The 26,789-nt window shown below is 47.4% G+C and overlaps 1 protein-coding gene across 15 annotated transcripts in view; it reads left to right on the top strand.

Annotated features, from left to right (window-relative positions):
• LOC119395969 (dnaJ homolog subfamily C member 13) overlaps positions 1-26,789 on the top strand; it is a 221,893-nt gene that overhangs the window by 47,162 nt on the left and 147,942 nt on the right. For all 15 annotated transcript variants that reach the window (XM_049416836.1, XM_049416838.1, XM_049416840.1 and 12 more), the window contains exons 9-17: positions 9,594-9,772; positions 10,755-10,837; positions 11,013-11,170; positions 12,961-13,060; positions 13,892-13,999; positions 16,907-17,062; positions 18,501-18,557; positions 20,807-21,097; positions 24,173-24,415. In XM_049416836.1, the coding sequence (XP_049272793.1) occupies positions 9,594-9,772; positions 10,755-10,837; positions 11,013-11,170; positions 12,961-13,060; positions 13,892-13,999; positions 16,907-17,062; positions 18,501-18,557; positions 20,807-21,097; positions 24,173-24,415 (1,375 nt within the window). The remainder of the gene's footprint in view (positions 1-9,593; positions 9,773-10,754; positions 10,838-11,012; positions 11,171-12,960; positions 13,061-13,891; positions 14,000-16,906; positions 17,063-18,500; positions 18,558-20,806; positions 21,098-24,172; positions 24,416-26,789) is intronic.

The following is a 26,789-nucleotide window of genomic DNA, read 5'->3' on the forward strand; positions in this document are numbered from 1 at the left end:
TTGCAAGTCATGCCACCTGTTGGAAAATGTGGCCATCAGTGCAAAACCTGGCCATGGCAGTGCGCAGTTCGAATGATCTATTGCGAACTCAATTTGCGTGCAATTAATAAACTTTCTAATAAATTGAGCCCTATGGAGCATGGACAGTGCCATTTAAATTGAATTATCAGAAAATTCAAATTAATGAGGTGCGAAGTAATGAGCTTTTACTGTATAGCAAAGTCTCTAAAATCAGCCATTTACTTTGTTATAAGGAAAATTTGTTATATTTAAAATTGGTCTTTTATGTAAGGTATAGTTACCAACGGATTCTTTTTTACATGGATGGGGTCACTAAAAAATGCCTGAATGGCAGCACAGAAAAAAAGACTGATTTCAATAAAAAAGAAAGCTGTTTTCTTGGAACTAAGAGTAAGTGAGTGCACTTACGAATGAGTTTAAACTGTATGTACAGTTGACTCTTGATATAACGAAGTCTGTGAAATCAGCACTTCGTTACACTGAAACATTGTTACATTGAAAATTAAGTTGCCGTTACGTCGTATATTGTCACGTGGTCGTGACGTCGACGAAGGCAGCAGTCGGCACATCAGAGATGAAACTATTTGGCCGAACTTGTGGCCGGGAAACTGAAAGTCAAACTACAGCAATGCACTGACAGCGGCGAACAGAGTGTCGACCGTCGATCAACTGACAAGTGGTGAAGTGCGTCGGCATTTATACATGTGACGTCGAATATTCCAGTCTTATCACTGGTGGTCGCGCAAGCTCTGGAATAATCTAGGCTGTTCGCGGCCTGTGCGCAATCTTAACAAAACGATCTACAACAATTGCGAAGCTTCTCGAACAATGAGGCGCGGTTTGCGCTGAGCGTTGCTGACAGTCTTCGTGGGCGAAAACCAAATACAGTCAACTGCCGATTTTTCGGACGCCCGATTTTCCGGACATGCTCGAAAATTCGGACGCTTTCGCGGCACCGTCACCAGCCCCATAGACTTCAATGTATTAGAACGTCCGAAATTTCGGACGCTGAAGCTATTCCACGTCCGATTTTTCGGACTTTCTGCGCAAATTGCAGTTCCGAAAGACATTATTTGAAGCCCCCACCTCTGCCGCGTCTCTTATCTCATAGGTTCGAACCAGCGCTTTCGCGAGTCGATCTGTTTGAGACTGTAGCAGAGTCCAAAAGTCAGCTTTGCTGCAATGCCGAAGCGTTATGGGGTGAAGCAGACCAGAAATTGAAAGGGGCTGCTGTCGCGGCGCCGTGCGGCGATGTTACGGATACGGTACGGCACGAAGAACTTTATTTAAGGATCCGGAGAAGTGCCACCCCTTAGGGTGATGTTACGGATAAGCAGCGGAAATGCACAGAGGCGTGATGGCGGCAGCTGGCAAACGCGCCAGTACGGCTTAATCGCTGACAACCCTTACGACAAGCATTTTCAGTTAACTGCTCCGTAGTGCATGTGGCCTAGCGCAGTAGCACGTGTACTGCACGCATTCAATAGGCGAGAACCCAAATGCGCCGCGCCGCCATTCCTGCTGCGTCTTTGTGCGAGACCGCTAAGTGCGCCGCATAGACGCGTTGCCTTCGCGGATGAAACCAGCTCGCCATTGCCGTGCCCGTGTGCGGTCAGGAACTAAGTGCGCATCATGAACCCTTTCATGATAAATGCGTGCGTACGATACAGCAACAGTAAAGTGACAGCGTCAGCTTAGGTGGCGATGTGCTGCACACAACTAGAAACGATCGGCTTGACACGGCAGCAAATGCTGCGTATCGGCGGCGATTCGGCGATGTGTGTGCGCATCGTTTACATGCGCACACTCATCGGAGAAAGCCGGACGAGTCGTCCGCTTTTTCCGCCACAGTCTTTGTGTGCTGCGTCATCGTTTACAAACGCTTCATGCGAGATGGCCGTAATCTATTCCACGCTTTGCTGTTATCAGCGGCGCTCATCACGTGATGCAAAAGTGGCGGTTGGCACGTACGTAGTTAAGCGGGGTTCGCAGCAGGTACCGAATGTATTTGCGAGAGCCTGGGCGCGCACCAAAATGCCTGATAATTGCACTGGGAGGCATTAAAGCTATTTCGGACATGCCTGGGGCGATTTGACCGCTTCAGCTAAATAAAAAAGCATGAATTCTATTTTCCGGACTGCCCGATTTTTCGGATGATTTCGCGGTCCCTAGGGAGTCCGAAAAATTGGCAGTTGACTGTACAGCAAAAGTGATAATAAGAAACGCACGTGGCAATGCCCCCCTCTGAAAAAGCATCGTCCCGATGCTTAAAAACATGTATACATGCAATACTGAAGAAAACTAATAAAGCAAGCAAACATTAGAGTCCTCAGCTGCATTAACGAGCATAGTACGGTTTAAGACGCACCACGTGCACGACCTCAGGCCGAGCTCGGCGCCTCTGAGAGTTCGTGATGCCGTCGGGGACAGCCTTGTAGTCGAGTGCGCCGAGACATCGAAGTACCCTGTACGGTCCGAAGTATGGTCGAAGAAGCTTCTTGCTCAGTCCACGTCGTCATATTGGCGTCCAGACCTAGACACGGTCGCCGGGCTGCTACTCCACGAAGTGTCGTCGAAGATTGTAGCGACGGCTGTCGGTGTGCTGCTGGGTCTTGATGCGCAGGCGGGCGAGCTGTCGAGCTTCTTCGGCACGTTATAAGTAAGCGGCGGCGTCGAGATTTTCTTCGTCGGTGACGTTGGGTAGCATAGCGTCGAGCGTCGTTGCCGGGCTCCTTCCGTAGACCAACTTGTACGGCGTCATCTGCGTTGTTTCTTGGACCGCCGTGTTGTAAGCGAAGTTCACGTACGGAAGGATAGCGTCCCACGTCTTGTGCTCAACGTCGACCTACATGGCCAGCATGCCGGCGAGCGTCTTATTTAGACGCTCGCCGACATGCTGCCGACATGCTACCGACAAGCCTCACCGAGCGTCTTATTTAGACGCTCGGTGAGGCCATTGGTCTGCGGGTGGTAGGCGGGTCTGCGGCGGTGGCTCGTCTCGCTGTATTTGAAGATCGCCTGAGTTAGGTCCGCAGTAAAGGCGGTACCTCTGTCTGTGATGAGGACCTCTGGGGTGCCATGATGCAAGACGATGTTCTCCACGAAGAACTTGGCTACCTCGGCGGCACTGCCTTTGGGCAAGGCCTTTGTCTCGGTGTAGCAGTTGAGGTAGTCAGTTGCCACGACGATCCATTTGTTGCCGGAAGTCGACGTTGAGAACGGCCCCAGTAGGTCCATACCGATTTGCTGGAACGGCCGGTGAGGTGGTTCGATTGGCTGCAGAACTCCCGCTGGCCTAGTCGGCGGTGTCTTCCGTCGCTGGCAATCTCGGCAAGTTTTAACGTAGTAGGAGACGTCGGCAGCAAGGCGTGGCCAGTAGTATTTTTCCTGTATTCTGGCGAGCGTGCGGGAAACACCGAGGTGTCCAGCCGTCGGGTCATCGTGTAGGGCCTGGAGGACTTCTGGTCGCAATGATGAGGGCACGACAAGAAGGCAGTCGGTTCGAAGTGGCGAGAAATTCTTCTTCAGGAGAACGCCGTTCCGTAAGAAAAACGACGGCAGTCCTCGCTTGAATACATTCGGAACAACGGCGGTCTTGCACTCGAGGTACTCCATAAGGCCCCCCAGTTCCGCGTCGGCTCGTTGCCTTTCGGCAAAGTAGTCGGTACTTATAGTTCTGAGGAAGCAGTCATCGTCGTCATCTTGCGGCGGCGCATCGACGGTGCCACGAGACAGGCAGTCGGCATCAGAGTGTTTTCGTCCGGACTTGTACACGACGGTAATGTCGAATTCTTGAAGCCTCAGACTCCATCGTGCAAGACGACCTGAAGGGTCCTTCAAGGTAGCTAGCCAACATAAGGTGTGATGGTCACTGACAACTTTGAAGGGCCTGCCATAGAGGTAGGGGCGAAACTTTGACGTAGCCCAGATGATGGCAAGGCATTCCTTTTCTGTTGTGGAATAGTTGGCTTCTGCCTTGGATAGTGACCGGCTAGCATAACTGATAACCCTTTCAAGTCCGTCAGTCTTTTGCACAAGGACGGCACCGAGTCCTACGCTGCTTGCGTCGGTGTGTATTTCCGTATCGGCGCAATTGTCGAAATGCGCAAGTATGGGTGGCGTCTGCAGGCGTCATTTAAGTTCTTGAAATGCTTACACTTGCGCCGTTTCCCACCTGAATTCCACGTTAGTCTTCGTGAGAAGCGTCAGTGGTTCGGCGATACGTGAAAAGTTTTTGACGAAGCATCTGTAATAGGCGCATAACCCGAGAAATCGGCGCACGGCCTTCTTGTCGGTGGGTGGCGCGAAGTCGGCGATGGCAGCTGTTTTCCGCGGGTCTGGGCGCACTCCAGACTTGCTGATCACATGACCCAGAAACAAGAGCTCGTCGTACGCGAATCGGCACTTTTTTCTGGCTTCAGGGTCAGTCCAGAGGCCTTGATTGCTTGAAGTACTGCCTCAAGCCACCGGAGATGCTCGTCGAAGGTCGAGGAAAACACGACGATGTCGTCCAAATACACAAGGCATGTCTGCCACTTCAATCCGGCCAGCACGGTGTCCAGGACGCGCTGGAACGTCGCAGGTGCCGAGCAAAGACCGAAAGGCATGACCTTTAACTTAAAGAGTCCGTCGGCTGTTGTAAAAGCGGTCTTTTCTCGGTCTCTCTCGTCTACTTCGATCTGCCAATAGCCGGTCTTGAGGTCCATCGACGAAAAGTACGTGGCCTTGTGAAGTCGATCCAGGGTGTCGTCCATTCGTGGTAGGGGGTAGACGTTGTTCTTCGTGATTTTGTTCAGGCGCTGATAATCAACGCAGAAGCGCAGTGTCCCGTCCTTCTTCTTCACTAACACCACGGGTTACGCCCACGGACTCTTGGATGGCTGGATGATGTTGTCGCGTAGCATCTCGTCAACTTGTTTCTTTATCGCGTCGCGCTCTCGAGTTGAAACTCTGTAGGGGCTCTGACGGAGGGGCCTCGCACATTCCTCTGTTATAATTCGGTGTTTCGCCACCGGACTTTGTTGAATTCATGATGACGACGAGAAGCAGTCCTTGTATCGTTGGAGCAGGGATTTGATCTGTTCTTGCTTGCGCTGGGGAAGACTTGGGTTGACGTCAAAAGCCGGTTCCGGCCCTGGCGTTATTGCGGAAGGGCTTCGGTTAAATCTGTGAGGGTGAAGGCATTGCTGGCTTCCACAATTTTTTCAATGAAGGCGACTGTCATACCCTTGTTCACGTGCTTGTATTCGTAGCCGAAATTCGTGAGCATCACCTTTGTTTTTTCTTCATGAAGCTCGGCTATTCCTCTTGCGACGCAAACGTCTTCATTGACCAACAGGTGCTGGTTACCTTCAATGACGCCTTCCTAGTCAGTGGCTCTTTCGGTGCAGACTGAAATAATGACGCTGGAGAGAGGTGGTATGGTGACCTGCTTGACGAGCACACTTAAGGCGTGGTTTCTTGGCGTCGTGTGGGGTTGGAGAGCTTCTTCTGAGGATAGCGTTATGGACTCAGATCTCAGGTCTATTACGGCACCGTGTTCACTTAGGAATTCCATCCCAAGTATCACGTCCCTGGAACAGTGCTGCAGGATAAGAAAGCTCGCAGGGTAAGTTCGGTCACTGATGTTGATTCTTGCTGTGCAGACTACAGCCGGCGTTATCAAATGACCTCCAGCGGTGTGGATTTCAGGTCCTTCCCAAGCAGTCTTAACTTTCTTCAACTTCGCGAGGAATGACCCACTGATGACGGAATAGTCGGCCCCAGTGTCGACGAGAGCGGTAACGTTGTGTCCGTCGAATAGTACGTCGAGGTCGCTAGTCCGCCGTCTTGCGTTGCGGTTACGTCGCGGCGTCGGGTCACGGCTACGTCGGTTTGCACCGCTGCTTCCGCGTTGCGTCGTCAGGTCTTCTTCAGGTCGCAAAGTTTCGTCTTCAGGACGTTGGTCGGCGTGCGGCGGGGTCTCGGGACTTCGTCGCGGCGGCGTCGTCGACGGCGGAGGATCTTCAGTATTTCGTCGTACAGCAACCGCACCTCTATCGGTTGCTGCCCTTAGTTTTCTGGATACGGGCTAGGTGACCGGCCCCGAGTTGGGCCAGTGTATGGTCGGCGTTGGGGAGAGACGTAGTGGCCTGGGGACGGCGAACGAGAAGGTTGTCGGGGCATCCATTGCATTCGCGCGAGGTAGTCGGCGATGTCACGTGGTCTTTCCCCTCGCTGTGGACGCGGCGCGTCGATGGCGAACCCACGCAGTCCCATCTGTCGGTACTGGCAGTGGCGGTAAGCGTGGCCAGCTTCTCCGCAATGGTAGCAGAGTGGGCGGTGGTCGGGGGCGCACCAAACGTCGGTCTTCCTCGGCGTGTATCGTTGGCCGGCTGGCAGGCGGCATGACGTTGGTGGCGGCGGCTGAATTCTTGGACTGTCGAGGGTGGGTTCCGCATCAGCCCAGCGAAGAGCTCTTGCTTTACCCCTCGCACGAGGAAGCGGACTTGTCCTCTGGCATGGCTGGGTCAGCGTGTCGGAACAGTCTGCTCATCTCTTCCGCGTAGAGCACCACGTTCTCGTTTGGAAGCTGCACACAGGTTTCCAGCAGAGCTTCGGCCCTCTCCTTGCGGGCGACACTCATGAATGTGGCAAGGAATCTTGTGCGAAAAATGTCCCACGTCGTGAGGCTTCGCTCTTGGTTCTCGAACCAAGTTCAGGCAGAGTCCTCCAAGGCGAAGTAGACGTGTCTTAGCTTGTCTTCATCGGTCCATTCGTTAAAAATGGCGACGCGGTCGTACTTCTCCAGCCAACTTTCCAGGTCTTCAGCAAATGATCCGTGAAAGGTCGGTGGTTCCTTTGGGCGCTTTAGCAGCATGGGTGCAGGCGGCATGGTTGCTGTCATTGTCGCTGTTGTGGTGGTCATGGTCGGGGTCTTCCTGGTCTTGTCGGGTAAAGGCTCATATTCTGGAGGTAGTCCTTGTTTCCTGCGGCTTGCTCGCTGCTCGGGGTAGGCGTCGATGCCTTCGTTGCTGCCCGGACTGGGTTCATGGCCTGAGGGGGCAACCGGAACATGAGCGAAGCAGCACCTCCACCAGATGTCACGTGGTCGTGACGTCGAAGAAGGCAGCAGTCAGCCTGTCAGAGCTGAAACTCTTTATTTGGCCGAACTTGTGGCCGGGAAACTGAAAATCAAACTACAGCAATGCACTGACAGTGGCGAACAGAGCGTCGACCATCGATCAACTGACAAGTGGTGAAGTGTGTCGGCATTTATACGTGTGACGTCGAACATTCCAGTCTTATGACTGGTGGTCGCGCAAGCTCTGGAATAATCTAGGCTGTTCGCGGCCTGTGCGCAATCTTAACAAAACGATCTACAACAATCGCGAAGCTTCTCGAACAATGAGGCGCGGTTTGCGCTGAGCGTTGCTGACAGACATCTTTGTGGGCGAAAACCGAATACAGCAAAAGTGATAATAAGAAACGCATGTGGCAATATAGTTGCCTCGTTGAACGGAACGTGAAGGGAGCAGAAAAATATGGACCATTTAACAGTAGTTACATTTACTGAGAGAGACTTATCGGAGCGAAGCTGTCAAATACAAAACCAACCAGATTAGAGGCAGTTCTGTTTAACACTTTCGTGACCGCACCTATTCCCATCGATAGTATGTTATCGATGACTTCAAGATCAAGTTTTGGCACTCTCTGAGCAGTTCTGGACAGCTAACGCAATACAAAGCATAAAATAACATGTTTTTTTATCAGTTTTGTTTGCGAGTTTGTTTTTTCCACCGCGGGGAGATTTTTAAAGCTCGTTCGCAGTCGGGTAGGTGAGCGCTCGTTGTTTCAGACTTCGCGTCGACGCCGCTCGCGGGTGCTCCACAGAAACAGCGAATTTCGACGGATTCTGATTAATATGAGCGGGAATCTGGATGATGGTAGCAGCACAGACACGAAAGACGACTTCGATTTGCCAGGTGAAGTCGTACGGATAGCGAAAGTGCGTCAAACCTCCCCGGAACATCAGCAGCTATCCGCCGGTAAGTTTCGTCTTCTCCTCGGGTCGTTTTATCGCTGCCGTGTGTCGATGTAAACGTATCCGGTGCGTTCTAAACATAACAGCTATTATCTGCAATGTGTTAACTTCATCCAGGCGGGAGCATTTGGCGCCGGCTGCAGAAAGAGCGCAGTTCTCTTCGCGAAGACTGCGCGGAGTGGACTTTGACCCAACGCTCCGGTGTGCTGCACGGCGGCGTCTTCGTGTTGTTTTTTACCGCAGAAGTCGTCAGAGAGACATGCAACCACACAGATAAGTATGCATGGATGCATACTTTCGAAAAGCCAACATACAGTGAGAGGGACGGATCCATGGAGGGAGGTTACTGAAGAGAAGATGAGCAAGTTCGTCTCACTCCATGTGTACATGGTAATCGTTCAAGTCCAGCGCTTGCGTTGGTGTTGGGGTCGACGACACGTATTTCCAGGCCTTCGTCTACCGTCAGTGATGCCACGAAAAAGGTTCAAGGCTTCTTGAGTGTCTCTGATCTGAAGAAGACTACCGTCGCATCCCACGAGAATCTTCACCACGCGTCTTCTCTATTGCAACACATGAATGATTTTTCTATGCTATCTTTTAACACCATCGGAACCTTTCAGTGAATGAGAAAATGGTGAAATGTGAAGGTCGGTATGGTATTCGGCAGTATATGAGCGAGAAAGAGGTCAAATGAGAGTACAATTATGGATTTTTGCGGATTTCGAACAGGCTACACTGTTCATTTCAACAAATACACAGGAAAATTGAAAAATACCAGAACTGCAAACTATGCTAGGAAAGCTGAACAGAAAAAAAAAAAATTTTCCGAAACATGCGCAGCCAGCCTTTGTTTCACCGCGTCGAGAACCTGCATCGCGCGGTGGCATGATAGGCACTAGTGCCTATATTGTTGTATTTATGTAAATAATCTTTGTACTTACAGAGCTTATATTTCCACTATTATTCTACGAGGGCTTTGCGTTCAAAACGTATATTTCGATTTTTTTTAATGTTTAACCTTTGCAGAGTAGCATTGATGTTTTTATGAATCTTTCTTTCTTTTTGATGCATTTTTCTTTGTTTGATAATTTTTTTATTTTATTACAAATAAAACCGTTGTTTGAAATTACTACTGTTGGAAAGACCAATTCTTGCTCTATTATTCGATACCCTACACATTAGCATCAATTATAATTCTTTGGCAGGGAAAAAATATTTCCTAGGCTAGCCAAAAACAACCGATTCTTGCGCGGTCACGAAAGTGTTAAGCAACAATTTCATTTAAACGATTTCCATTTGCCAAAATTCTATTGTACTGCTGGTTAGGGGTGCTTGTATGCTCCAGTAAAGGTAACGCTTTAACAGACAGCACGGACTGTAATGCCTGCAATTCACTCGCATGCTGCTGTTGACAGTGTCTGGGATACCACAGCTTGGGGCAGTGTGAGAACATTTAAAGGCCGTGAACCCACCTGCTATTTGAAAATCTGTATGTGGCAGGGTTATTAGGAATGTGCTGCGTTTGAGTAAATATGTTTGTCCGATTCAGGGATGCACTGCTAGCCACATTGCTGGACGGTGTGCGTGCCTCGGGCAATGGAGACGTGTTGGTATCCGGCCAGGCAGGCCAGTGGGGACGAGGCCGACGGGTGGGGCCCCTCGGTTGCCCACCCGACGAGGACGTCGAGGCCACCTACTTGCGTATGCTCCACACGCCACCACCTGTCGGTGCGTGTTTACGGGCTGCCATTTCTTGTTCGCTCCTTGTGCTTATACATAGGCGTTTAGTTTTTGGGTGATATCTTGTGACAGGGTGTTTCTTTAGTCCGCTCATTGTGGTAGCTCATCGTACATGGCATTAAGCTGTTGCGCGTGGAGCTGCGGGTTTGATCCTCACAGCGGAAGCTGCATTTCGATGGAGAGAAAACATGTAAAAATGCTCATGTATTTGGATTTAGGTGTACATTACAAAATCCCAGGTGTAAAAATTAATCCAGTGTATTCTGCTAGGGCGTGCCTCATAATCATAATGTGGTTTTGGCACATAAAACTTCAGAAATTATTACCAGTAGCCAATGACATTAGCCAACACTAGCCGACATCAACCAGTCTTAGCTACTGCTGGTACGTAGTGTGCTAGTAAATGTGATAGGCCAGGGGCTGGTAGTGTCTGAGTAAGAACGTTAGGCCAGCACGCCTGTCACCGGTCACCACTCTTTTGAAATCTAAGTGGGGGAAGAGGTGTACACTAAAATATGCTCTCGTACGCAATATAAATTACTTGTTGTGGTAACTGCGTGATATAATTGCTTGATGTCACAACTCTTCTGTCCATAGATGAAATCCTTTGCGGGATCTTTGTTGCCATCTTCTTACCAGTTCATTGTGCTGCACTATATTCAGGATCGGCCCACTTGTTGTTGCACTTCGGATGGAAGGGGTGGGGCACACTATTTCTCATGTGAAGTAGCTTCTTATGCATCAATTTTTAACGACGAACCACTGCAAAAAAGTATGACTGTCTACATTTTTGCAGTAAATTGTGCCGCCATGTGCATTAGCTTCTTGCATGGTTGTATTTGTGGTTGCATGTGCGCTTGTGCTTGATGTTATTCAGGCCTGTGGTAGAGAACAGCTGTTGAGGACCATTGGCTAATTCCACAGTGCAGGAGCCTCTTGTTTCAGTAAGGCTTATTTTCCTCGTCCTTAGGTAACTGGAGCTATTCCGAGATTCTACTTCGCTTCAACAGCAACGTGCCTTACAGTGGGCTCCTGAACACTGCTACCAAAGAGGCAAGTGTTTGCACTTTTCTTTTTTTCAATCAAGAGCATGCTGCATGTTGTCACTATCGTGTTCGGAGTGTGTTTAGACCAGCCAAATGTACCATAATGTTAATGGGGACGCGCTTGGTATTAAGAGACTCGTTCTGCACCATTGAATGGAAGGTGTTGCCACTGCGGCATGCAGGGCTTCTTTGCGGAGAACAAGGAGCGGCAGGTGCAGAATGCCCTGGTGTCGGTGTTGGACCAGGAGGTGCCCTTGGAGATGATTGAAGCCCAGCTCCATGCCTTGAGGCGCCTGTTTGCCTCCAAGCCTGGCTTCGCTGCCTTCAACCAGATTTCGAGGTCAGTGGTGCACCTCTCAAACGCTGTTAATGAGTGGAAACTGTTCCCCCTGTTTTGCATTGCCTAATTTTACGTGTTATGCATGCGCTGCTGACATCTTTTGATGTGAGGTCAAAAGGATAGCTGCTCATTTCTGCAATCTCTTTCTTTTCTTGCTATCTGTTACTAAAGAATGCAGATAAATGTTGATGTAGTGGTCCTTGATGTTATGAAACCTTTGGCGTAACTAATTGCTTTTCATTACTTGATGTTCATAGAATGCCACGTATTTTGAGCTTCATGTAATGAAGTGTGTTTGTCCACGAGTGATCAAGCAAGCTAAAATTTAATTTGCGAAACACACACACGCACGTACGCACGCGCACACACAAACACACACACAGACAGACAGACACACACACACACACACACACACACACACACACACACACACACACACACACACACACACACACACACACACACACACACACACTCTCTCTCTTCTGTGTTGATTAATTTTTCGGTATTAACAGGACCTTTGCGCGCATGCGCTCACCAAGTTGTCTATATATACCTGAATGTTATACACACACACACACACACACACACACACGAACAAAGGCAGTTCATGACAAGCTGTGGAGTGCCGTGACATGAGCCTTGTGATGAAGGAAGCATCCCTTGCACTGTGGGCGAATGTTGGCTCTGCCGTTCAGTGGCACAGGGAAAAGAAAGAACTAATTGACATGTTATTGATATAGTAGATGTTATAAGGGTTCTTTTTTTTTTTCACTTGGCTTGAGGGGCACCAAAGGCTTAAGGCCTGAACACACGTAGGCGTTGCAGCATGTCAGCGCGTGACTTTTGACTCTCCATAGGGAGAGGGGGTCACGCGCTGACACACTGCAACGCGTACGTGTGTTCAGGCCTTTACTGCACGAAATATTGCTCATGATATAGTGTCCTGAAACGTGTGACGGTTTGTCACCCCTGCCAACACTTTCATTCTGCTGAAGGCTCACGTCAGTGCCACATTATGTCTGCCTTATGTGAATTTGGGAGCGTTTCATAAAACATGAACGGTCTGCGGCACTCGGATGTACCAGCTAATTGTGGTGCTTGTTAATTCAGAGCTCTACTCTTGTCTGAACTTTCATCTCTGTGATACTCCCAGTTTTGGTGTCTGGTGCTTCCCTTCATGGTATGATGTGCAATTTCATGAGTTATTTCACATACTTGTCTAAATATGCGATTATTTTTTAAAAGTGCCGTGGCTTGTTTACATGCTTCATGTTCCTTTGCTAGTATTTCGGGCATTGTTAGCTGGTTTAGGAGCTTTTAAATTAGCACATCTGACTTTTGTACACCCTTAGGTTCATACTGTTTGTATTTATAAGGGTGATATTTAACGTTTGCTTTGTTTGCCAATGTTTTTTGACACTGCAGATCCCGTCAAGCCTGATATAGAAGACTTTTTGTTTGCACTTATCAAGTTTAACGGATACTGAAGTAAGACTATTACTGGCATGAGCACCGAGTGACATTCTTGTTTCTCTTCAACCAAACTGACGCTGAACAAAAACTAGGCCAAAGAGCCCAAGAATAGAACGACAGAAAATTGAGCTAGTTGGCAGGGATTCATCGTGAAAGAGGGTTGCCTGGCTATCTTCTCTTTTATCCACGTCCGCAAGCCTTCAGTTTTTTTCTAATGAAGCTGCTATTGCATCGATAAGGCTGCACAACCTGTTGTGTGTGTAAACCACGCATAGCATTTCTGTGAACACGAAAACCTTCCTTCATCTGTGCAGGGTTCGGGAACGAGTCGGTCTGCTGGTTGTCAAGGCTCTCAAGCTGGATGACGTTGGCGTGGCCCACGCGACCATCGACATGCTGTGCGCACTTATGCAGGCAGGTTGTCATCAGAGAATCGGCGCATTCCAGTTCTGTGAGATTACGGGGCTCCCAGACAACTATAATGCCTGAAGCATGTACTCCTGCAATGCTACTGAAGATAATGTTCAAGTTATCCGAGGGAACTGTAGAAAAACATGGTTGCATGTAGCACTGTTTGGTCATATTTGCATATGAATGTCAAATGTATCTAGGACTGAACAGGACGCTCTAGATGAGCTTGGTTAAGTTTCATGGTGCAATATTGGCTAAGGCCATGATACGCTAGACTGAGCTATAGAGGAGCTATAGACTGGTATTTTTCGTCTGCACTGTTGGTTGTTAGCTTCACAGAGTGCCACAATCCCAAATGGGAATCTGGGAATCTATATAGAAACGTTTTAGTGGTTTAGGCTGTTAAAATATTTCGCCCTAACTCACTGTTTGATAGCTTTGCATTAAGGGTGTGTTATCACAACACTAAATGAAGGCCAAACTTCAATTTTTAAGTTTTGCACAGATGCCCCTGTTCCGGTGCACCAGTGTGGTGTCATGTATTTTTGATTTTTTTTTATTTAGGCCATTGTCACACTGTGAAAATTTCTGATATTGAAGTTCATACTTGGCCTCTTTCAGGATTCATTGTAGGGCATCTTTCGATAAAAAAAAAGTTAGCTAGAAGCTAGCTGAAATATAAGGCATGCCCAACCAAACATTACGTTTACTTTGTTAGGCTGAGATTCGACTATGCCATATGGGCAATTGTTTTGCATGGCTATAATTGCCTTCGTTTTGATCACAGGTGCCCTTGCTGTTACTCTGACATATGGCCTTTTATTGATGATGCAGCCAATGCACGACAATGGTGACCTCTACCACGAGCAGCAGAACAAGTGGGCGTTGTTGTCTTCAAAGGGCTTCCTCGAGACCTTGCTGTCTAGCTTTGTACAACATGTGGTGAGTTCTTAGCAACTTTGTTGGGATGATGAATGCTGCAGTGTGAACTGAGGACTAGGACAAGGTGACACACGAGGATGAGAGCTATAGCTTTCATCATGACAGTACCAACTAGCCCAAGCTCTTCTAAGCTTTGTTGGGAATAGCTGTACCCTCAAACGTCATTATAATGAAGCTGCATCTCACACGACAAGAACTTCGTTATATCAGAAAATTCGTTATAAATGTATACTCGTAACGCTGTATCTGTGATAAGACTCTTCATTTACTTCGTTATAACATAATTTGTTATATCCGAATTTGTTATATCATGGTTTGAGTGTATTGGTATAGCCGTATTGAGCTTTCTTTGTCTCCTCTCTCTCTCTCATCCTCCCCCCTCCCATCTTTCATCATCTGCGTGGGCCCGGTTGTGCCAAGTAAAATTTGCTATCAAACCTTTTCATCATTCATTGTCTTCCTTTGCACTTGTTACTTAAGTTCACTGTACAGTCAACTGCCGATTTTTCGGACGCCCGATTTTCTGGACATGCTCGAAAATTCGGACGCTTTCGCGGCATTCGTCACCAGCCCCATAGACGTCAATGTATTCGAACGTCCGAAATTTCAGACGCTGAAACTCTTCCGCGTCCGATTTTTCGGACTTTCTACCCAAATTGCAGGTCCGAAAGGCATTATTTGAAGCCCCCACCTCTGCCGCGTCTATCATCTCATAGGTTCGAACCAGCGCTTTTGCGAGTCAATCTGTTTACGACAGTAGCAGAGTCCGAAAGTCAGCTTTGCCGCAATGCCAAAGCGTTATGGCGTGAAGCAGACCAGAAATTCAAAGGGGCCGCCTATCGCGGCGTCGTGCGGCGATGTCTTTACGGATAAGCAGCGGAAATGCACGGAGGCGTGATGGCTGCAGCTGGCAAACACGCCAGCACGGCTTAATCGCTGACAACGCTTACGTTAAGCATATTCAGCTAACTGCCCGGTAGTGCATGTGGCCTAGCGCAGTTGTATGCATACTGCACGCATTTAATAGGCAAGAACCCAAACTCGCCTCGCCGCCATTGATGCTGCCTCTTTGTGCAAGACCGCTAAGCACACCGCACGGACGCGTTGCCTTCACGGACGAAACCAGCTCACCATTGCCACGCCCGTGTGCGGTCACACTGGCGCATCACGAAAGTGCACATCATGAAAGTGCGCATCACGAACACTTTCATGATAAATGTGTGCGTACGATACAGCAACAGTACAGTGACGGCGTCAGCTTAGTTGGCGATGTGCTGCACACAACTAGAAACGATCGGCTGTGCACTGGCAGCAAATGCTGCGTATCGTCGGAGATTCGGCGATGTGTGTTTGCATCGTTAATGTGCGCACACGCATAGGGGAAAGCCGGACGTGTCGTCCGCTCTCCCGCCACAGTCTTTGTGTTCCGCGTCATCGTTTCCAAACGCTCCATGCAAGAGAGCCGTAATCTATCCCGCGCTTTGCTGGTATCAGCGGCGCTCATCATGAGATGCAAACTTGCAAGTGGCGGTTGGCACGCAGTTAAGCGCGGTTTGCGGCAGGTACCGAATGTACAGTAGAACCAAAAACGCAGAAAATAAACGTACGATCCGGGAAAACGTACGATCTGAATCCAATAAAAATTGAGGCTGACAAGCCCATATTGAGGTGCAAGGGCAAAAAACATTTATTTCTCAAAAAACATGGAGGGACTCTTCGATTTTCGAACTCCTGGCATCTCGCTGGTAGCCAGAGGTCAGCCAGCTAGTTCCGGTCCTGACCGGAAATAATGTCGTGGTCACGTGTGCTGAAATCCCGAGACAACCCGAATATTGCAAAATCGAACTCTGGGACAACCAGCGTAAACGTAAAGAAACGCTACTGCCATGTCAGCGGACAAAACTTTGCGCCGCATGAGAGTCGGTTCTTTCTGCATTGCCACTTGGAAATATGTGGCTAGGTTTGCCGAAGAGCTGAAGTGATATTCTCGAGCAGACGCATTTGGGATATGATCACGTACGTTCGCAAGATCACGTGCGACTCGCCCCGTCCGGGAAGAAAACTGCCGCCCCGCTAAAGGCTTAACAAGCACAACTCTTTACAGTGCACGTAACAGTCGCGGTACAACACGATATGCGAAATCTCGCGAAAGTGATAAGCGTCCCCGAAAGCGACAGCTGCTCGCGGCTATCGCGTACTACGTCACACACTGGCGCTGATCAGTTTGCGTTCTCTCTTAACTTGAGACATGTGGCGGTATGTTTGCCGCCACTCGTAATCACACCGTCTCGCACGGCGGAACGGGCTTTAAAAATAATGCCAGGAGTAATAGCAACCGAAGGGGGGGGGGCACTGCGGAGAAGCCGTTGTTGCCGTGTGGCGGCTGTCTGCCACTTCGCGCTTCACAAGTACACGAGAGGGCCCTTTTTTGCACCCCTGAATGAGAGTTTCAGAGTACAAAACGTATCATACGACTGCAGTTTTCCGCGGTGCTGAACGTTGCTGCCGAATAATCGTACTTTCCGGGAACATATTAACCGGAACGTATTACACACAGCTGTATTGTGTTACTTTTAATTTTCGCGATTTCGAGCGTAGGAGCCGGGAATTCGTACTAAGCGGGAATGTATCAACGAGGTTCTACTGTATTTGCAAGAGCCTGGGCGTGCACCAGAATGCCTGATAATTGTACTGGGAGGCATTAAAGCTACTTCGGACGTGGCTGTGACGATTTGACCGCTTGAGCCGAATAAAGAAGCATGAATTTGTTTTTTCGGACTGCCCGATTTTTCAGACGATTTTGCGGTCCCTAAGGAGTCCGAAAAATCGGACGTTGACTGTATATACAGTTGGTAACATATCACTAAGCCTGATGGTGCCCATCAACGAAGAGGATTACCCTTGCAGGAACGGGGCACAGGGGCCCTGGTAGTGAGTGCCTTGCTGGACCTGCTGACGTTTGCCATGTGCCCACCATACAGCGAGACAACAGATGGTGCACAGTTCGATTCACTACTTGAGCTCGTGGCCTCTCATGGGCGTGTGGTTTTCCAACTCTTCCAGGTTGGTGGAGGCTTGTTTAACTTCATACGAATGCAGGGATGAACTCATGCGCCAACTATTCAAAGAGTACTTGTCCACTGAAACTGCCGGTTTTCAATTTTTTTCCAAGGAGCCTTGCATAAATGTTATCCCCTTTTTGTTGCCTTCTTCCACTGCTGAAAATTTGTACCGTCTTGTACAACCAACGCCAAAAATTTGTGGGATGCAAAATGTCCGAAAAAGCTATATATTCTCATTTTGTCTGGGAACATAACCTCCAAATAAAAGTTCCAGGCACTGCAATTCCGTCCAGTCACCAGCTAGGTTAGAAGATTTATGCACTAATAGAGCCGAAATTCACATTTGTTGTGCAGCCAACGTCTCATAAACTTTTGCTGTTGGGTGTACTCCATGTGAAGCTGAGGACATGCAGTAGCAGCATCCAAATGTCTTCCTGATTGTTGATTGGTTTCATCTATAGGGTTGGATGTCCCAAAGTATCTTTGGGAGAGAAAGAGAGTTTTACCTGATCTAGTTGTGGCTGTTGTGGCCAGGGATCGTACCTACCTCCTTGCACTCAGCAGCCGAATGCTGTATCCACTGAGCTATCATGGCAATTTTTATATCTTCCTCTTCGATAGCGAAGAGGAGGAGGTAAAACTTTATTTGGCCAAGGGATTTGGGCACGTACGTCCCAGGGTCCCCGCACGACCCCACTGCGCTATGCATTCATGAGTTCATGCAGTTCCATGACGTGGGCGGCCCGGTCAGTGGCGATCTTCTGCTTGGCCGGGTCCGTCGAGCGCAGCAGGGTCTCCCATTCCTCCCATGTGGTCAGTGGCTCCGGGCCCCGCGGGGGAGTGTCTGAAGGCGGCGCCATAATATTTGAGTTCTCTTCACATTCATGTTTACATGCAGCTACCTCATTCTTGTCAATCACGGGAGGGGTAATACAGCATACAGCTGGAAAGTTGAAACTAAATTGCTGCATTTTTGTGGAAGTGGAATTCGGAAATATTTTGTGTTTCGAGCCCTCTCCCAGGAAGAGCCCCCTCCCAGGAAGTGTTTATTAAGACTAGTTGCTTTGTGATGAATGACACCGTCACTCAATCAGTTCAGTTCTCATCTGCCCATGCTGTCAGCTCCTGTCAACCGAGAAGCATCTTTATTACATCGAGCATGAGAATCATGTAATATTGAAGTGATAATAAGACCATGCATCCTTGAAATCTTAGTATGCTATTCAAGGATTGTTTTGCTTTTTGTGTAGATGGTATCTTGAAACGGGGTCATGGAAACCTTATTTATGTGTGGTTCAAGGCATATTCATATTTATGCATGTCTTATAGCGTACCACAAATGCTGGTATGTTCATTGCTTGTATCCCATGTGTTGACTTGCACTTTAATGCTTCCTAAAAGAAATGGAAGCGTAAAGGCTGTTCTTCTACCCTGTGCAGCATCCATCAGTTGCTATCGTGAAGGGAGCAGGCCTGGTGATGCGTGCTATCATAGAGGTGAGTGCCTGATCACCTCAGGCCTCAATGCATGCACATTAGAGTGATAAGGAGTTTGATGCCATGTTATGACCATCACCACTACATAGTGAAGTGCTGTTTGTGCTTCAGTGCAGCTTCCAAAGGGTTTTATGGTGCGCTGTTAAGATGATGAGCTGGGCTTGTTGTCCTTGGTTTAAAAAAATGCACATTTTCAGTGGAAAATTCTGAAATGTAGACATAGGCAGAAAACACACTCCTACCGCAAACATCATTTCATTATGCACCACTTTTTGTGCTGTCAGCCCCGATTTTCCTAACTGAGAAGTACACTCGTCTGCATTGCACACTTTCCCAACTGACTGCAACATCGATCAAGACAAAGTGTTAGCTGCATGTTCTGGGGCTTATCTGTCGCGCTTGGCTTCGTCACGAAAATTGCGTCTGCAGTAAACTGCTCATACATGCTTATTTCGGTAGTTGGAAAGCTAGTTTTGTGGTTACGAATAGGTCCAGCGTAGCGTTCTTACTCTTTGTCGGGAACCCTTACTGTTTGCCTAAAAGATGAGGGAAAAAAAGCGTAGAAGTACTTTGTTTCTTCCGTGCCATTTGCGAGGTATCTGGGATTATCTTTTTCTCTGTTTGTTTGTTTTTCACTTCCCTACATGACTCATATTCCATGTAGCATGGCTTAGTCACTGGCAATCTTTGTGGCCACTGCGTGCATGCTGCTTAGTTAAGAAAACTTGTTGTTCAAACTTCTGGAATGCGTATCTAGCCGTGATGACCTCACACTCCAACCCCACACACCCTCTCTGTTAATGAACGAAAGAAGGGGAATTTAAGGGCTTGTTTTCTTTGTTAGACACAGCATCAATGACAACCAACAGACAATCAAGCCAAGGAAAGTATAAGGGGACATTATTTGTAGTAATTGCGTTACAAGTGCGGAGAAATTAAAGCACACGAAAAGACAGCTTGCTGTCGGCAGGGAGCGAACCTGCAACCTTCGAATAATGTGTCCGATGCCCTACCAATTGAGCTACGGTGGTGGTCGCCCTCCCGTCCACTTTATCGGGTGTATCTGCGCTTAAACCTAGAAGTATTAGTCAGCGCCACTCATCACTGGCAAACACTCCCAGGTAGAGCTGTGCGAATAGCAAAATTTTGGGTGCGAAGCGAATTCGAATATTGAAATGTGAGTGCGAATCGAATCGAATATTTCTCGAATATTTTTCAAATACTTCGAAGAAAAATTGCAGAAAAAAGTTAGAAAGGATTCCTAAGCATATTCTTATGAGATAGCAACATCAAAGTGTTTTTTTTTTTTGCTAGGTTGATGAAGCACAGGCGGGTGGTGTTTCATAGTTGTCTTATCAAGAATGAGGCAATGCAGAGGCCGAATTGTATTATTGTACATGATTTGGTGCAACCAAAGTGTTGCCAACAACACTTTACACGTGATAGGCAAAGATGCCATTTCCTCAGCCTCTCCTCCTCTTTCAACTTCTGTGGAAGCCCAACTGATGTGGTGGACAAGGGACAAATCTGCCTCATAGACGTCAATATATAAGAACATATGAAATTTTGGATGCTAAAAAGCTTCGGCTTCCGATTTTTCGGACTTCCTGCCCAAATTTCAGGTCCAAAACAGCATTAATTGAGCCCCCACCTCTGCCACATCTTTCATCTCCATGTTGGAAACGGCGTTTTCTTGAGTTAACATTTGCGACTGTAGCAGAGCATGAAAGGCAGCTTTGCCGCAATACCGAGGTGTGATGAGGTGAAGAATATCGAAAATCTAGGGACCACTTCCAATCGGACGTTGACTGTCTCTTGGCAAAGTTCGACCGTAACGGAGCTTGAAAGGCAGCTTTGCCACAATACGAGAGTGTAATGAGGTGAAGCATATTTAAAATCTGAAGGGGTCACTTTCAATTGGCCGTTGACTGTATTCGTTTTTGGGAAATTCGAATAGTTCGAATAGTAGAATTCCAGTGCGAATCGAATCGAATAGCAAACACTGTTCGAAAAATATTCAATATTTCGAATATTCGCACACCCCTACTCCCAGGTTTAAATGCAGACATATGCCTGGTAAAGTGTAAGGGAGGACGACCACCACCATAGCTCGATCGGTAGAGCATCGGACGCGTTATTCGAAGGTTGCAGGTTCATTCCCTGCTGGCGGTAAGTTGTCTTTTCCTTTTCATCCACTTTAATTTCTTCACGCTTATATTATAATTGACACCCTCCCTGTTGTGTGATAGGAGGGAGATGCAGAGACCTCGCGGCGCATGCAATCTCTGGCACTGGCTGAGGCGGCACTTCCACGACACCTGCACGGCGCCCTCTATGGTGGCGGTCAGGAGTCCCGGCTGATGGCCCTGCGGCAGCTGTGTCGCCACCTGGTGGGTCTGTGGGTCTCTGGCCACGAAGCGGCCATGGCAGCACTCAAGCGCATGCTCCCGCCCGGCCTGCTAGCCTTCCTCGAGGACCCCAACAAGCCACCGGCCGATGCCTCAGTTCCCCGCCCTAGAGACAACCTGCGTCTGGCAAACGTCAGTGGCTTCGCTTCACTTTCGATTTCCTAAAAGTGGTGAATTGCAATGAAATTTCGCAGAAGAATGTGTTGCTGGGAAAGTTGGTGTTTGCTAAGTGACATATTGTAACGCTGAAGCACATTCACGCAAGAAGTCGAAAAAAAGGCAGAAGTTCAGCCTTGAAGAAGACAAGTCCGCTTGTTGAAATGTTGGCTCCAGTGACACCTCGTGTTCACGAATTATTCACACAAGAAGAAACACAAGGCGACGGGACAGGCGCTGTACCATTGCATGTCACTTTGTCTGGTGTTTCTTCATGTGTGAATGTGCTTCAGTGTTACTATATCTCGGGTAATGAAATTTCGCTTAGGCCATGTTCATTATGAGTGAGTAGTAGAATCATGAGCAATATGACACGGAAGACCTTAAGTAATGATTATGCTCATGATGCATGGATACATTTAGTGCTATGAACGCTTTTGTGCTTGTTAACTGCACTTATCCACTCTGACCTCTTGAAGGTAAGTGCGTTTCCTTTCATATTGTTCACGTCTGTACAAACTAACGAACCAATTTTGTCAAGGCTTCAGGGATGGTAATGGAGGGGTTGTTTTTTAGCAGTCTTCAAATGGCCTAAGCAAATGATTCGTGTGCCTGGTGGTTGTTGCTATGACAAAGGTACATGCATGATGCCTCCGAGATGTTTTCAGCGCCCCCATGTCTCGGAGGTCACACCCTTGTCATGTGTCACTTCTGATGAGTGGTAACGGCAACATTTTTTGTTTCCAGTTTTGGCATCGAGAATGCCTATTTTTGTGAGCTTTCTATGAAGCTTCCACAAGTATTTGAAATGTAAAATTTTGCACCGAGGAGCCTCTATATGTACGCAGTCTGCAGCCAAGCTTTTTATGCAATCTAAAATTTTCTTGTCCTCTGCCTTTTAAACCTTTTAGGTGCCACGTGAAAGTATGCTCAAATAGGTGCTAATGCCAATGCACGCCCCTGGTCATGCACCAGTAAAAGAGCGTCTCACTTTCAGCACAAGCCCTCTGCCTTTCCCATGATAATTTGATAACGCAAAAATATCCTGTCTTGTTGCATCATGTGCACAGAATTTGGTCAAACTAAAATTGTACATAATGTCTCATTTTTATGCTACTTCGAGCTTGACAAAGCTTATCCATCGGTGTTGCTTGCATTTTTTGGGAAATCTGTGGAATTTTAATCGATGTTTCCAAAGATATTCGTGTATGCTTCTTCTCTCTTACTGTGTAATGCATCCATGACTGCTAGTATCTCAAGCGAATGTAACACCTTTTCATATGTGAAGGCCATATATGGAGAGATTGGCTACGTTCCCTAATATTGTTAAAGGAGCATTTAATTGATACACTAAATCAATTTAGATTGATAAATTACGATTAAAAAATTATATAGTTAATTTTGCAATCATAGGTTCCTTATTAGAAGAGATAACGAAGGTCAATGTTTCATTTTTTAATATTGTCTCAGAATGGTCAGCACACCAATTTCAGTATTATCCCATGTAAGATTTCCTGAAAATTTCTATGTTAGGGTTCTGGCGCCCTTAGAGCGCAATGTAATCCATTTCTACGAATGAAAAATTACATAGGCCCTAGCATACATCGTAAAAGTTTGACATTACAGCAAGTTGGTACTGGAACCCCAAGGTGGTGCTGCCATCTGTGTTTCTTTTTGTGCATTTTCTCCCATACCAAGTGTCATCTGGTGGAGACAGTGGCACTTTTGTTATTGTGAGAAGTCACAATACTAATACCAGATAAATTGTTTCAACTGCGAAGCTGTTTAAGCTAGCTGCAATGTGCGGCCTATCGGAAAATTCGTCATCATGAATGGGTACATGCCCCAGAGTTTGGGAAGGTTCCACTACTCACCGCTACGGCGTGGCCTGTAATAACCCTGAGAACGAGTACAGAGAGAGAGAGAGAAAGAGAGAAACAAACAAAAAGACTGAAAGAAAGGTGTAAAGAAAGAGAAAGATTCTTGCCGAAAAAAAAAAAAATTCATGAGGTGGGATTCGAACCCGCGTACCCTTGATCTGAAGGCGAGTGTCCTAACCACTCGGCTATCCAGGCACGCTAGCATGGTGTAGCAAGGGGGTGGGAAAGGGAAGTGAGCGTGAAGAGGAGAGGTGTGATGGTGAGGAGGAGGAAATCCCACCACTCACTACTGGTTCACTAAGCGAGAGAAGGTTATAGAAACAGAGAGAGAGAGAAAAATAGAGAGAAATAATGGGAATAAAATCCTTAAAAAATTGAAAGACTTGGCACGACTAGTGTGATACTGCCATACTAGGGAACGGGAAAGGCAGTGGCGGCTGCAAGAAGAGCCCGAAGTTATGAAAGCCCTACGCCAACAACAATGTGCCCATAGATCTATGAGAGGTGTGAACGCTCGGTTCTGGAGTTTGGGCATCTTTGTCGTGACTAACCAAGCTAAAGCCTAGCAACAACCTAGAAGCAACTAGATTAGACTTCAGAATTGTCCAGTTTTGCTGTTTCAAGCCTTGTGCAACTTAGTGCAAGCTTCGCCGAATTTTTTTATGTTGAGTGTCCCTTTAATCACCTGATTGATGACATGCATGTTCAAGTTTATTCATCAAAACAGTATCAGTTTTGCATAGCAGTGTATGCAAATTAGTACAACACAGGGAGCCCCCAAGTTAAGAACTGTCAGGAAAACTCCCATACATGATTTGAATGAAAAAATTTATACATGTATCAATCAGTGGTTATGGTAACTATACGGACAATTTGAAGTAAAGGATAGTCTGAAAAACAAGAAAATATGAAGCTGTTTAGCAAGACAAAAATGGCAAAGAAGACTTCTGAAATGAACAAGGTAACAATAAAGTGCATGGAAGCAACGTAAGCCATGTAAGATGTAGTATTATTGCTTCATCAATTTATTATTATTATTACAATTACAGTGGAGTGATGAGAAGCTCGTGCCTCTTTATGACTGTCACTGCTACACAGTGAAGGATGCGACTTGATCAGTCAATTTCGTTTACATTGCTCTATGATGCTCTGTTTTGTTTTACACAAACAGGATCATTCGAGCAGCCGGGCACCCTCAAAGGCCTTGCAGCAGTTAAAAGCAGTGGAGAGGCAGGTGGACAAGTTCCTCCAGCACTGGAGGCAGCGGACACCGGCCTCCAACGCGAACGACACGGTGCGGCCCATCGTCCTCCGCAAGCGACGGCAGCGTGTCCGCGTCGAGGCCAACTGGCCCATGTTCTACTACCAATTCTACCAAGACCACGCTCGTCCGGACCTCATTTGGAACTTCAGGGTGCGTGACTTTCTTCTGAACCAGGGTAGCTTCTAAGTTCAGATTCGCTTGAAATAACCATTGTTTGAGATCAATTCTGTGCAAAATGATCATTTCAGTTTCAAAATTTAAATTAATGGGAGCTTTTTCCTGTTCGAATAAGTACAACTTCACCGAGAGCAGCTGTGCAGTTCAAATCGCCCGTCAGGTTAAAGTAAGAGATTTCGAACTACACCTAGATTGTGCTGCTTAAGTTTGACTTAATGATTGGATTATGTACAAACTTTTGTTGTGCTCGGTGACAAAAGCACACACTCGGACAGGCTCCCCACATTCTGTTTGCAAGGTGTGCCAACATTTTTGGCTGACACATTGAGGCAATGCCTCGGAAAGTTGAGAGAGGAGCTAGCCATGTGTTCACAACATTGGAGTATGCTTAATGTCGCTAGTTACGCCGATTGCAGTGTGCTGCTGGAAAACAGTTGTCAGTACATTGAGCCTCATGCACACGTGTTCATTATGCTGGGGTATGACTCGCCCTCTTAGGCCATGAAGGGCCGACTTGTTAGATCTGAATAGACTTGGAGAAGCTGGGAGAGAATTCTCGAAGTGGTCATCATGCAATTAATTTGTAAGTAAATATATTCCACCATTTTTCATCATCTCTTTCATCTTGTGGTGAAGTCCACTTCATGCAGTGAACAGCTTAAAAGTTGTTCTGTCTAGTAAGTGGACATACAAACCTTGTAGATGCTAATACTATAGTGGGATACAACTTAAGAAGTCCGGAGAGGCCCCGCCCAGACTACCGAAGCATGGCAACCAATCGTCTTCGTGACTAAAGGAATAGTCCCACTCATGCACTCCGGTGACTCTGCCGAAGGCAGAGTCACCGAAGGCTGTCGGGCTCATGACTTCTGTCTGGAGTGCACGCCCATTAGTGCAGGCTTGTGTGCATCCGTCCTTGAGGAGGAAAGGCCGCAGACTTCTAAAGTTGTATCCAACTATAGTTGCTGAGTGATGGACACGAAGATCATTTCTTGCATGTGGCTCTCAGTGCAAACCGATCTCAAATACATAGGTTAACTGTACTACATACCGAGGATGTGTGACCGTCTCACAACCATCATGACTTGCAGCAAACTGAGCCCATCAGCTAGGTCGTAAACGGCATTGCTTCACCAGGTGCTAGTGGCTGAACTTGCAGTTCAGGGCTGAGTCAGCAAAACACTCCTTGTACTGCTTGCGTCATTATGCACTTGGATCAGTCGGAAAGTTTAGCCGCCGCTTTGATCGTTGCCCGTTTTTAGTAACATTTCAGGTGACATGTCATGCGCCATCTAGAATTTAGGTTTCCATTGTGCATTGGCATTGTGGATTAGGTGGTGGTGCCTAACGAAGTTGGAATAATGGAATAGACTTTAAAAATCTGACAAACTTCTGCACCTTAACAGGTGCAGAAGTTTGAAGACACAGACGCTTTGTGGTCTGTTGTCGGGCCCTGCCCAACAATGCAACACGGCCGCAAAGGTTCGTGGTCGGGCGTTGCTGGACAATTCTTTGCGGTTGATTTAACGCGCGTGCTTTTATTGCGATAGCAATTACATGGACACTCTCGGTAGATTTTCGCCGTCGCCGTCATGCCCCGGATGTGTATATGTATGTATATATAAAAAGGGCACAAAGAAAAATAAAGCAGAAGAAAAAAATTCCGAACCATCCGACCGGGGATTCGAACCATAGACCCCTCGCTCCCCAGCCCACTGCATTAGACAACTCAACCATGCCCCATGCATGCGCGGGCGAAATAAGGGCGAGCTATTTATACACACCATTTAACTTACCGCTGGTGGTAAACGAATCTCGGAGGAGCTTGAGCGTGTTTTCTATCACGCAACGCTCCTAATTTTCTTTTAATTTGAAAACTGCCCTTGAGACGCGCACGACAAAGTGGCCCTTTTCTGTACCCACTCGTGATATGGAAGAAGAAAAAAAACTAACAAAGAACACCGGACACACCTTGCATCAGACTTCCCTGTGTGGCAAGAAACGCAGGGGGTCACTCCACGCGCCGCAGTTTAAAAGAAAAAGAAATAGCTAAGACCACCTGATTCTCCATTGTCGACACTTGCAGTTCGTTGCTCAAGCACAAAGACGTAACAACTGTGACAGGCGCCTGCAAGTATTGAGCTTCTTCTCGTTCTTCGTGTGACATTCCAATTTCTTGTTATCGCATTCATTGCTTCGCCCTTGCGGCAAAACTGCGACTTTTTTCACCACATTATGTGCCATCTGTAAAAGAGTAAGTAAACTACTTTTACTTGAGCTCTGAGTTTCTTTAGTTTCGGACTAGAATGGACAGAAGGTAGGAAAAGGTTTCGGACTGCAAAGGGTT

This window comes from Rhipicephalus sanguineus, chromosome 6 (genome assembly GCF_013339695.2).
Source record: "Rhipicephalus sanguineus isolate Rsan-2018 chromosome 6, BIME_Rsan_1.4, whole genome shotgun sequence".
Lineage (NCBI taxonomy): Eukaryota > Metazoa > Arthropoda > Arachnida > Ixodida > Ixodidae > Rhipicephalus > Rhipicephalus sanguineus.